Source organism: Anas acuta, chromosome 19 (assembly GCF_963932015.1).
Source record: "Anas acuta chromosome 19, bAnaAcu1.1, whole genome shotgun sequence".
Taxonomy (NCBI): domain Eukaryota; kingdom Metazoa; phylum Chordata; class Aves; order Anseriformes; family Anatidae; genus Anas; species Anas acuta.
The window spans coordinates 11,424,229-11,436,836 of record NC_088997.1 but is presented as its reverse complement, the minus strand read 5'-3'; the positions used below and the strand labels follow the sequence as shown (position 1 = coordinate 11,436,836).

At 53.1% G+C, this 12,608-nt stretch overlaps 1 protein-coding gene across 1 annotated transcript in view; it reads right to left on the bottom strand.

The window, feature by feature from the left end:
* Nucleotides 1-4,685, bottom strand: part of HIP1 (huntingtin interacting protein 1) — a 50,287-nt gene extending 45,602 nt beyond the window's left edge. Inside the window, exon 1 of the mRNA XM_068655917.1 lies at nucleotides 4,522-4,685. Within this exon, the coding sequence (XP_068512018.1) occupies nucleotides 4,522-4,638 (117 nt within the window). The 5' untranslated portion in view covers nucleotides 4,639-4,685. The remainder of the gene's footprint in view (nucleotides 1-4,521) is intronic.
* Nucleotides 4,686-12,608: the final 7,923 nt, after the last annotated feature.

The window sequence follows — 12,608 nt, the reverse complement described above, 5'->3', positions numbered from 1 at the left end:
TCCATAAATGTCACATTCCCACCTGAAGCAACCTGGCAGCAGGTGTCCCCACCTTCTATGCCACACGTATTTATTGTCCTGGAGCTCAGCCACTTTTTGAGTCCAGGATCACAGAAAAACCTCAGTTATTTCTCCCCCTGCCCCTCCCCCCCCCCTTTTTTTTTGTTTAAATCCCAGCTTTCACTAAAGAGAAAGACAGACCTCATACAGCTAATCTGGTAAAAGACAAGCTATTTTCTTTCACACAGATGAAGCTGTGGGGATGGAAATAAGTTTCTAAGTGAGATTGAAAAGAGCCGAGATGACTCATTTCTTTGCTGCTGAAACTGTATTCACTCCCAAGCACCTCTAATTCCTATTAAAATAAAATACACCAAGAGCATTGGGGAACACTTGGGACAAAGCACAAGAGCTCGTTTTTTCCTGGAGATGAAAGAGCAGAGAATTAATCCCCTGTATCACCAACTCCCCCAGGATGGGCTCAGCTGGCTTCATCCCTCACTCTCCACAGACAGAAGCTATTTTTTCCTGTTCTTGCCAGTGTCAATATGTTTCTTTAAATATCTGTTCAGAGAGGCTATATATATAGGAACACTCTGGTGCTTTTGAAAGGAGCCTCATTTCCTGTGCAAGAACTTAAGTTCTTGGCAAAACTGCCGGCGGCTGCAGCATCTGAACCACAAAAATTGTTTTCTAAAAGTGAAGATGTCAGAAGCAAAATGGCATTTCCTCTGCGATGGCAAGCTGCACTGAGCCACGTCCCGGTCACCGTGGGTGGGGAAGGGACACAGTGTTCCCCCCACAGTGGCACGGCCAAAAGCGGGGATGCTGCAGGAACTGCCTCCCACCTGCACTGGGCCACGAGCCTCCGGCAGCTCCCATGCCAGCAGGATGAAATAACCCCACTACCTTCGTCCCAAAACGAAACTGGCCCTTGCAGCCTGCAGTGCTGTGTTTTGGGCTTTTCAGCAGCAGAAGGGTGGAAGCCACTGCAAAATAACGAGCTGGTTTTGGTGCTGATTTGGGACAGTGGGGTGGCGTCATGCTGCAGAAGGCAACGGCAGTGGTGCTTGTACCCGCAGGAACCAGCACCAGGGCAGAGCTTTCAGGATGGAACCGAAGCTCTTGGGTCATGCAAAGGAGGAATATGAAGATCCACAAGCAGGCAATTGCCTGAACCCACAGAGACCCCAGGGACCATGAGCTGACAGTTTTTCACCCCTCTGCACCATGCCAGTTACCTTGGAGGGTACAAGCAGCAGTGAAGAGGAGCTCAATGATCACCTGCAACTGCACATATGACTTCCCAGGGGAATTTCTTAGTTGTAAATTGCTATTTTTGGTGGTCCTGCACCAACATGTGGTTCTAAGGACCCAGCTATAGCTGCAAACAAGGAAGAGAAGGTGGATGCAGTGGGCAATCAACAATCCATGTTTCTCTTTGCTACTGGGTGCCCTGCTTAGAAAAAGAAAAACTTGCAGAGCAGATGAAGTGCAAGCTTTTTAGATTTCCTGGAAGAGTTTTAAACAAGAAGTGTCTTCTCCCGGCACTTGGCCACTATCAGGACAAACCACAGTGGACGAATGCCCAAGGACACCTGATGGGTAGTGGATGCAGCACACAGCTATGACACATCTCCTGACACAAACCTCAGGGGACCTGTCTCTGGGGATGAACACAAAACTTCTGCATCTCTGCTCATGCCTTAAGGAGCAATGGAAACCACCAGCCCTGTCCCCAACCTGGCTGTAACCCAGAGGGAGAGCTTTATAACAGGACAGGAACATCATCAAAGCCCAGCAAGCCGCTTCTCACTGTTGCTCTGGGCACTTACGCCCACAAAGGAATCTTCCCCCATTACTCCTTTCTGAGCACATTTGCCCCTCTCCAGCATTTGGTTTCCCAAAAGCGGAAAGGGACTTGTGCAGGACCCTAAAAGGCAGTGAGCCAGAATTGTTCTGGATGAGGAAGGAAACTTTCCCATACATTCAGGTTTCTGGATGCTGATCGTCCCTACCAGCAGTGCCAGGGATGCTCCTGGAGCTCAGAGCACTGCCAGCATGGAGGGGCTCCCGGGTCCCCCTGCTGTCATCAGAAGACCCCACAGGCAAGCTGTGAAGCTACAGTGGACAACAGCAGTGCACCAGCCAGCATATGGCACAGCACAGGTGACAGCACTGTGCTGGCATCTCAGCGGCCATCCTTTGGAGGGGATTGGGGCAGAGGTGGCTCGGCACATCTACACAAAGCCAATGGCTCTGGGAAGTGCCAAGGTAGATGGTGCGCAGCAGCAGCACCAGGAGGTTTTTGTGTCCTGCCGTGATGCTCTGCACTTAGTGTCATGCGTGCATCCTCCCTACCTCACAGAAATCCTTCATCCTTCTGACACCATTTCTGCTCTCAAGATCTTGTCTCATCTAAGTGCTGAACATTTTGTCTCCGCCGAACCAGCACATTGTGTCCACACAGAGTGAGCCAGCCCCATCAAGGCACAGAAACGTCCACAGGGGACAGGTGCAGGGAGAAGTGAAAGGAAGCCCAAGCAGGGAAGGGCACCCACCTAAGCGAGCAGGTCTTAGCTTCAAAAGCTCAGTACAGAAAGAAGAATTTGCAGAGGATGCAAACTTCACAGTAGGCTAGCAGCCACGTGAAATAAAAGCATCTATCTCAACATATGGTAGAATTTTCACTTTTGGTGGTTTTTCTCCTTGCTCAGACAGCTTTGCTCTGTCCGAAGATTTATTCTACTGAGGTTGAAGCAGTGAGCAGCACTGAATCCCAGCAAGGGAAACACTGACAAAAGGGAGAAAGCTGTTGCAACAGCCATGGCAGCAGTGCACCCCATATGGCCATGCACTGGCAGGACAGCACAAGTGCAGGATCTGGCATCCCTGTTACTCAGCTTTCCATTAAAATAACCAGCAATGACAGCAAAAGAAAAGGGGAGCCGTCAGGCAGGTGCCAAAGCCAGGGAGCCACGTCTCTGGGGCTCGTGGAGCAGCTACCACCCAGCAGGGAGCCAGCCAGGGCCAGCACATGGCAGCAGCGTATCAGAGACATCACGTTTTGCTGTGCCCTCATGTTTTCCACATTTGCATCACTAGCAAAATGAAGACACAAGCACACATGAAGAAAAGAGACCACCAGGAAAGTTATTTTGACATATCCCTAAGCCAATGGACATCAACAGGGCAGACCATTGTGCAATGTGATGACAACCACAAGAGCATCCCACCATGAGAGCTTCATATGGCGCTCTTTTTACCAACCTGACTCTTCGACCACAGAAAACGGGTGCTACCAAACCCAATTAGGTGTCATCCAGGTTCACTGGAAGCCTATTTTGACATGCCTTCTATCTGTAGGGGCTCTTTTAGCCCAAGATATTGCTACTGCTGCTATGGGACCTGCAGGTTTTGGAGGCAAGGATGGAATGAGCCTGTGTGCATGTGGAAACCTGGTAAAATCTTCATTTTGAAAGCCATTTGAAAAAATGTATGAACCTTTGTAAAGAAAAGTCACTTTCAAAAAAAAACAAACGCCAAAACCCAAAAAACAAAACCCAAAAAACAAAACCCAAAAAGCCACCCAGCATGAGGTTTCTATAATAAAACCTCAAAAAGAAGAAGTTTGACAAACACTGTGGATGACCAATGTGTGGAAGATCTGAGCAGTGCCTGTGAAGTTCCCTATACTAGAGAGAAAGCAAGAATTACGGAAAAAGTAGAAAGGAGTAAGCCAGGAAATTGCAGAGCAGAACACTCACAAGAACCAACAGCCACACAGGGAACGAGCCAGCCCTTCGAAGAGCACCTCCGAGAAACACATGCCGTGTTGTTTCTCATCAGGAGCCTTCCTCTGCGTAGTGCCACATCCCACGTTAAACCCTTACAGCTGCATAAGAAACAGTGTGGCCAGCAGGTCTAGGGAAGTGATTGTCCCCCTGGTGAGGCCGCACCTCGAGTACTGTGTTCAGTTTTGGGCCCCTCGCTACAAGAAGGACATCGAGGTGCTTGAGCGGGTCCAGAGAAGGGCGACGAAGCTGGTGAGGGGCCTGGAGAACAAGTCCTACGAGGAGCGGCTGAGGGAGCTGGGATTGTTCAGCCTGGAGAAGAGGAGGCTCAGGGGCGACCTTATCGCTCTCTACAGGTACCTTAAAGGAGGCTGTAGCGAGGTGGGGGTTGGCCTGTTCTCCCATGTGCCTGGTGACAGGACGAGGGGGAATGGGCTAAAGTTGCGCCAGGGGAGGTTTAGGTTGGATGTTAGGAAGAACTTCTTTACCGAAAGGGTTGTGAGGCACTGGGATGGGCTGCCCAGGGAGGTGGTGGAGTCACCACCCCTGGAGGTCTTTCCACCACGTTGCGAAGCAGCGCTCAGTGACGCGGCGCCCCCGGGCACCACAGCGGTGCCGAGCGGCGGCGCCAGCCCCAGGGGAGCCCCGCCCAACATGGCGGCCGCCGGCCCCGGCAGGAGGCTGGCCCCGCCCCGCCCCGCCCCGGCCCGCCCCGCCCCGCCCGTACCTGGGCGCGCTCGAAGCTCTCCCGCTCCGCCTCCAGGCCGCCGCCGGCCGCCCGCCGGCCGAGCCCCTTGGGCAGCGGGTTGCCCACCTGCTTCATGGAGCTGCTCACGCGGTCCATGCCCCGCCGCGCCCTCGCAACCGCTCCGCTCCGACCCGCCGCTGTCCGTGCCACGCGCCATTGGCCCAGCCGCCTGCCACTCACGAACGGGCCCGCCCCGCCCACACCGCCTCCTCCCCGCCCCTTCGTTCTCATTGGTCGCTCCCAACGTCAGTCAGAAGGAGCCTCCTCCCCCCCGAGGGCCGTCCCTGCCGGTGCCCTGCGGTGATTGGTTCTCGCACCTGCCGCTCACGGCCTCTGCCCCTCCCTCCCCTCCCGCCTGGCGCCACCTGGCGGCCGGGGTCCCGCTGCGCAGCGCCCGGCCCGGGCCCGCGGGTGGCGGTGTCCGTGGGTCGCGGTGTGTCCAAGGCTGGGTGATCTCTGGGTGGTCTCTGGGTGATCTCTGGGTGATCTCTGGGTGATCTCTGACCTTGGCAAAGGGCAGCAGCGGGGCTGCGCCGGGTTTGTGCCAGACGGGTTCCTGGGTCTCAAAAACCAGCCGCATAAAAGCAGTGCCCCTGCTTCTGGTGGGGCATAGCCGGGCACAGCCGTCTCGTCAGCTGCTGCCTGTCGGAGGTGGCAGGACGCTCTGGGAGAAGCTGCTCAGGATGTGGGTTGGGTTGTCGTGAGCTGTTCTGCAAGCAGTAATACCCTGGGCAGCTCACTTTTGTGGCTTTTCAGCTGAAACAATTGCACAAGCGCCCTCCTGCAGGTGCCCTGTGGGACGTGTGAGCAGGCTGTGCGGTACACCTCACAGATGTCCACACTTGTGCCTTGGATATCAGCTTCTCAGCTGCTGGAAACGGCATGCACTGTGTGTCCAGCAAGGCCACCTCCTCCCCCCCCAGCTCATCTTGACCCCCTGTCTGCATTCTCTCTAATGCACTTTCTGGAAACCTGCCTCCTTTCTTGGGGCTGGTCCCAGAGGAAGTTTAATGTGTTTAAGTCAGCCGCTGTTACAGCAAGATGATTAATAATTGAAGAAATGAAGTCATTACCGAATAGAGATGAAGAAAAGAAAGGACAGAGGGACACAAAAGGAAAAGGAAAGAAAGGTCACACCCCTCTGCGTGGCTAAAGCCATCCTGCTCCCACATGGCCCCCCAGCATGCAGGACTGGATGCTGGAGGGCTAGATGCACCTCAGCCCCATGGCTGTGAGCTGTGCTCACCTCTTCGTCTTACTGAAGAGCAGAGTCAATTCCTCTCCTTCCACAGCCAGGGCTTGGTGCCCATGCTGGGACCTGGGCTGCTCCGTTCTTTTGCCCAGCTCCAAGAGGTTGGGCTGCAGCCGGGAAGCAAAGGGCAGCGGGGCAGCCTGTCATGGGGGTCTCGGCCACGCAGGGATGGACAGTAGCTTCCCCACTGTCACCCAGCCCAGTGCAGTGGATTTTGCAGATCTGGGGCAGGAGGCCTTGATGTGTGTCTGGGGCTGTGGAGCGTGATGACCTGCCTTTCAGTAGCTACCAGAGATGCCTGCCACCTGTGCGTCTTCTGTAGGATGAAGACCATGGGTCTGGTGTCTGCTGGGACATGGGCAGGACCACATGTCCCCTCCCTCCCTTCCTTAGGGCAGTGCAGTGCTCAGCAGCAGGTGACCCCTGGTGAGCGCTGGCTCAGGCTGGGCAGAGGGGACAGGACTGGTCCGTGTCTAACTGCAGGGCTCTGCAGGGTGGCCTCCCCTTGCTGCTCAAGCGCTTTGAGGCTCCGTCCATCCATAATGGCCCTGGAGGATGCTGCTCCCTCTTTGCTGGGACAAGGCTTCTGAGCTTGGTGTCAGCCCTAAGGACTTACAAGCCACTGGGAACAAGAAATGACAGGAGAGAGGCCAGAAGGATCAGAAGGGATGGAAGGGGCTGTGGGCCCTGACCGGGGTGGAGGAATGCTATGTTCCCAAGGGTTTCCAACTGCCCTCCCCAGCCAGAGCTGGGAGACTCCCAGGGTCCCACTGCCACACTCCCCCCCATCCCCCCCGTGGCCTGGCCCAGGCTCAGCGAGAGCACAGATACCCCTTGTTTCAGCAAGAAAACAGAGGCACAGAGAGCTCCACAGTCCTTCCTCTGTTATCCAGCTGGCTGTACTGGAGCAGGCGGGCACAGAGCTCTGTGCAAAGATCCTGCTGCTCTCTTTCCCCCTGGAGGTGAGATCCCAAACATGCTTCAGTCACCCTTGTAGACACCCCAAGGCATAAGCCCTTGAGCCCACCAGAGCAGATGAGCTGTCCCTGGTGGGCATATCTCCTGGAGGGCAGTGGCTGAAACAAGCCTTCCACAAATGCAATCATGTAACCAGAAATACAACCCTGGTGATAGGGTTATTTGCTCAGACCCTGGGACAAAAATGTTTTACAAGCCAAAGTGCCCACCTGGAGCAGGGTGAGGACAAGGTCTCGGGTGTAGGGCGGTGGTCCACATCCAGCAGGAGGGTCCTTGGCGGAGCAAAAGGCATGTGGTGTCTTCCCCTGGGGCAAGTAGAGCCTGCACATGCAGGCTTTATAATCTTTTGATTCCATTTTTTTAATGCTTTGGGCAAAAGAGATGCTGCTGCTGAATCCTTGTCAGCTAGTGCCATCAAAGTGCCTTTGTGGGAAGCAGCCCTGGCCAGCTGTGCAAGGTGGTGAGTGGGGAAAGGAAGGGAAGATTCTCATGCAGGACTGCCAGCTCCCACCTGGGAGCAGCCAAGACAGAGCAGCCAGTTGCAAGGGTCTTGGAGAGCTTAGCTATGGAGCGCGAGGGCACCATGTGGTCCTTACCTCCATCTTGGGTGAGCTCTGCTACTTGCCCAGGTTTTTTCAAGGAGGGATGCAAACCCAAGCATCACCAAGCCTCAGCAGCTGTATCTGCTTATCCAAGAATCCAAAAGCAGGAGCTGAGCATGGTTTGCAGATGGACCTAAGGAGAAGACCCGAATTCAACAGGGACCTTGGGCTGCAGTGCTGCTGGGGTGGCTGCCTAGGTGAAGAACTTGCTGAGGAACGGGGCCTGGAGGTGGGAAGTGCTTGCCATCTGCTGGAGAGCTTCCTCACTGCAGGGCAGCAGCTCGGCAGGAGCTCGGCAGGAGCACTGAGACAGACACCCAGCCCTTGGTTGACCATCTCACACGTGCCACTTGTGCCGGGGGTGGGAAAGGCTGTTCTCCCCCCAGGGTAGGACATTAAAAGCTTGCTTTGCTTCTGTATTAGGAGTCAGCCTTTGACTGCCAGAACGTGATCACTGAGAAAAGGTTTTCTGTGTGTGACTTGGGGTGTGCAGGTTTGTGCGGAGGACCTTGTGCTTGTTGCAGAAGAGCATGGGCAGTGAAGGAGACAGTGGCTGCAGGACAGCACAGGCTGTAGATCCAGAGAGACAGAAGTTATCCCTGTCTTCTCTTTATGATACAGGTTATAACCCAACTGTCACCAGAGCTCATGTGGAGCACTGTCCTTGATTTTCTGCATTTGTGAAATCCTACAGTCTGATCTGCAGATGTCACATGTACCTCAGCATCAGTGAAGACAACAGGAGGACAAAATACCATGTAATGTCGGGTGCTCAGAAATATCAGGTGCTGAGTATCTCAAAGGTGACACACATGATTTCCTCTTAGTTTCTCTGAGCTGCAGCTGCTGTACCTAAAACAGTCACTCAGTGCTACAGCTGCTGGGCAAACCCATCTCATCTCTGGCCAGGTTGGTGCTCAGTGCTGAGGGCATCCTCAGGTAAACCAGGATACACATGCATGGCTGTAATTTGGCAAAGGCAGCCTGTCCTTGGAAGTGCTACCAATGTCTGTGGGGGCCAGATCCTGACAAAGCAGCTGGCTACCTCCCACTCTTCAGTGGGGCTTGTCTAGGCACCCTGAATTTATCTTGGCAAATTGCACAAACTGCAAGAATATATTTTTTCCTTGAAGTGTGCTTAGAAACTGTTGGTGTCTTTCTGCTGACATTTACCAGAATCACTCATCCTGATATATAAATTTTCATCCAAGAATTTCAATGCAATTTCACAAGAAACACTGTAGACCATACAGTCCTGTAGGACGGGCTGGAATCAAACATGAACAGTCCCAAACGATGCAGAACAAGGATCCATCTAGCCCAACACTAATGTCTCCAGATGTGGGCAAACTCCTTGAAAAGAAAGGAAAATGTTTGTGCTGACTCCCTTGAATGCACATGCAGCCTCCAACCATTCTCATTTTACAAATCTTCTTGAGCTTATCACTTTGAAATCCATGCCCTGGCTCAGACACATGGATATTTCCTTGTGTTCTCCGTGTCCCTTGGCAAGATCTCATCTGAGATCTTGCTTGTCTTTCTCAGAATTGCAGCACCCTGCAGTCTGACTTCCCCCATGCTCTGTCATGTTCTTTCTGTTTCTTACTGTTTTGTTCCCAGTTTAAGCCCAATTTCCCCACAGTAGTGATGTAGCAGCTTCTGGGGCACTGGGATAATGTGACCCTCAGGTGAAACTCCAAAACTGAGAGACAGTGTGGTGTGGCAGTCTACCTTGAGGGCTAAGAAAAGACTTTCTCCTGCATCCCAAATCTGTTCTGGTAATGAATCCAAAGATACCATGTGTGGTTTCTATTGAAAGCTGAAACACACCATACGGCAGAGGTTTTATAGATTCCATAAATAGCTACTATTTAGGATGTATGATATAGAGGAGGTTTTAGAAATCAAAATATTTAGAGATTTGCGTTATTTGTCTTGGCAGAAAGGAGCAGCCAAGACTGAAATTCAAAATTGTCCTTCAAGGAAGGAATGGAGTTGAAGAAAACAGTGAAATGAGGAGATAGCAGAGGTGTCAAAAGCTCCAAGAATTCCCTTTGCAATGAATGAAATCAGGAGACACATTCTGGTATATCTGAAAGGATCACAAATTCATTCAAAAAGTCTAGGCACATATATATTCCTGATAGAAAATATTGATTTTCAAAATGAATCATGACATTTCCATCAAAACCATATTTGAATATTGCAAGAACATCCAGAACACTCAGCTAAAAGCAGCTCTAAGGGGGCTGTGTCAGTGTGAGCTGCATCAGCAAGGACGTCTCCAGCTCATTCCCCAGCCTCTTCTCCTCCTCGCATTTTAATTCTAGTCCCCGCGTGGAGATGTACAACAGGTATGTTAATATTGGTCAGGATATGAAATGTGTGTGAACGCTGGATGTGAAAGCACTGGTAGAAGTGGCAGGAGCAGGGATATGAGAGCAGCAAGTATTAGTAGCACTTAGGGTAGCAGGTCATCATGACTCCAGTGCATCACAGTCTCCATCTCTCCTCTCCTCTCCTCTCCTCTCCTCTCCTCTCCTCTCCTCTCCTCTCCTCTCCTCTCCTCTCCTCTCCTCTCCTCTCCTCTCCTCTCCTCTCCTCTCCTCTCCTCTCCTCTCCTCTCCTCTCCTCTCCTCTCCTCTCCTCTCCTCTCCTCTCCTCTCCTCTCCTCTCCTCTCCTCTCCTCTCCTCTCCTCTCCTCTCCTCTCCTCTCCTCTCCTCTCCTCTCCTCTCCTCTCCTCTCCTCTCCTCTCCTCTCCTCTCCTCTCCTCTCCTCTCCTCTCCTCTCCTCTCCTCTCCTCTCCTCTCCTCTCCTCTCCTCTCCTCTCCTCTCCTCTCCTCTCCTCTCCTCTCCTCTCCTCTCCTCTTGCAAGCTCCAGGCCTAGAATCAGCTCTTCAGCTGGTCCAGGGAATCTACTTAACAGAATAACAGAATGGTTTGGGCTGGAAGGGACCTTAAGGATCATCTAATTCCAACCCTCCTGCCATGGGCAGGATCACCTCCCACTACATCAGATTGCCCAAAGCCCCATCCAACCTGGCCTTGAACACTCCCAGGGATGGGGCATCCACAGCTTCTTTGGGCAGCTTGTGCCTCACTACCCTCTGATTGAAAATTTTCCTCCTAAAATACCTAATCTAAATCTACCTTTCCTTAGTTTAAAACGATTAAAACCATTATCCTATCACTACTCTCCCTAACAAAGAGTACCTCTCAGCTTTCCTGTAGCCCCCGGTAGGTACTGGAAGGCCACTGTAGGGTCTCCCTGGAGCCTCCTCCTCTCCAGACTGAACAACCCTAACTCCTTCATCCTGTCTTCACAGGAGAGGTGATCCAGCCCTCCAATCATCCTCATGGCCTCCTCTGGACTCTCTCTGACAGGCCCATTTCCTTCTCGTGCTGGGGACCCCAGAGCTGAACACAGGGCTCCAGGTGGGGTCTCATGAGAGCAGAGCAGAGGGGGAGAATCACCTCCCTTTGGATACCCAGTACCCAGAACTGGTGGAAGGGGACGGGGAGCAGGATGTGGCCCTCACCATCCACGAAGAACTGGTTGGTGACCTGCTACGGCACTTGGATGTGCACAAATCGATGGGGCCAGATGGGATCCACCCAAGGGTACTGAGAGAACTGGCAGAGGAGCTGGCCAAGCCCCTATCCATCATTTATCAGCAGTCCTGGCTATCGGGGGAGGTCCCAGCTGACTGGCGGCTAGCAAACGTGACGCCCATCTACAAGAAGGGCCGGAGGGCAGACCCGGGGAACTACAGGCCGGTCAGTTTGACCTCAGTACCAGGGAAGCTCATGGAGCAGATCCTCTTGGGAGTCATCATGCGGCACTTGAAGGGCAAGCAGGCAATCAGGCCCAGTCAGCATGGGTTTATGGAAGGCAGATCCTGCTTGACGAACCTGATCTTCTTCTACGACAAAGTGACGCGCTGGGTGGACGAGGGAAAGGCTGTGGATGTGGTCTACCTTGACTTCAGCAAGGCTTTTGACACCGTCTCCCACAGCATTCTCCTCAAGAAACTGGCTGCTCTTGGCTTGGACTGGCGCACGCTTCGTTGGCTTAGAAACTGGCTGGATAGCCGGGCCCAAAGAGTTGTGGTAAATGGAGCCAAGTCCAGTTGGAGGCCAGTCACTAGTGGCATCCCCCAGGGCTCGGTGCTGGGGCCGGTCCTCTTTAACATCTTCATCAATGATCTGGATGACGGCATTGAGTGCACCCTCAGTAAGTTTGCAGATGACACCAAGCTAGGTGCGTGTGTCGATCTGCTCGAGGGTAGGAAGGCTCTGCAGGAGGATCTGGATAGGCTGCACCGATGGGCTGAGGTCAACTGTATGAAGTTCAACAAGGCCAAGTGCCAGGTCCTGCACCTGGGGCGCAATAACCCCAAGCAGAGCTACAGGCTGGGAGAGGAATGGTTGGAGAGCTGCCAGGCAGAGAAGGACCTGGGAATGATGGTGGACAGTTGGCTGAATATGAGCCAGCAGTGTGCTCAGGTGGCCAAGAAGGCCAACGGCATCCTGGCTTGTATCAGAAACACTGTGACCAGCAGGGCTAGGGAGGTGATCGTCCCCCTGTACTCGGCTCTGGTGAGGCCGCACCTCGAGTACTGTGTTCAGTTTTGGGCCCCTCGCTACAAGAAGGACATCGAGGTGCTTGAGCGGGTCCAAAGAAGGGCGACAAAGCTGGTGAGGGGCCTGGAGAGAAAGTCCTATGAGGAGCGGCTGAAGGAGCTGGGCTTGTTCAGCCTAGAGAAGAGGAGGCTCAGGGGTGACCTTATTGCTCTGTATAAGTACATTAAAGGAGGCTGTAGCGAGGTGGGGGTTGGCCTGTTCTCCCATGTGCCTGGTGACAGGACGAGGGGGAATGGGCTAAAGTTACGCCAGGGGAGTTTTAAGTTAGATGTTAGGAAGAATTTCTTTACTGAAAGGGTTGTTAGGCACTGGAACGGGATGCCCAGGGAGGTGGTGGAGTCACCATCCCTGGAAGTCTTCAAAAGACGTTTAGATGTAGAACTTAGGGATATGGTTTAGTGGGGACTGTTAGTGTTAGGTCAGAGGTTGGACTCGATGATCTTGAGGTCTCTTCCAACCTAGAGATTCTGTGATTCCCTGCTGGCCGCACTGGTTTTGATGCAGACCAGGGTGGAGTTGGCTTTCTGGGCTGCAAGTATACATTGCCAGCTCATGTCAACCTTCTTATCAACCAGCACCCCCAGGTCCT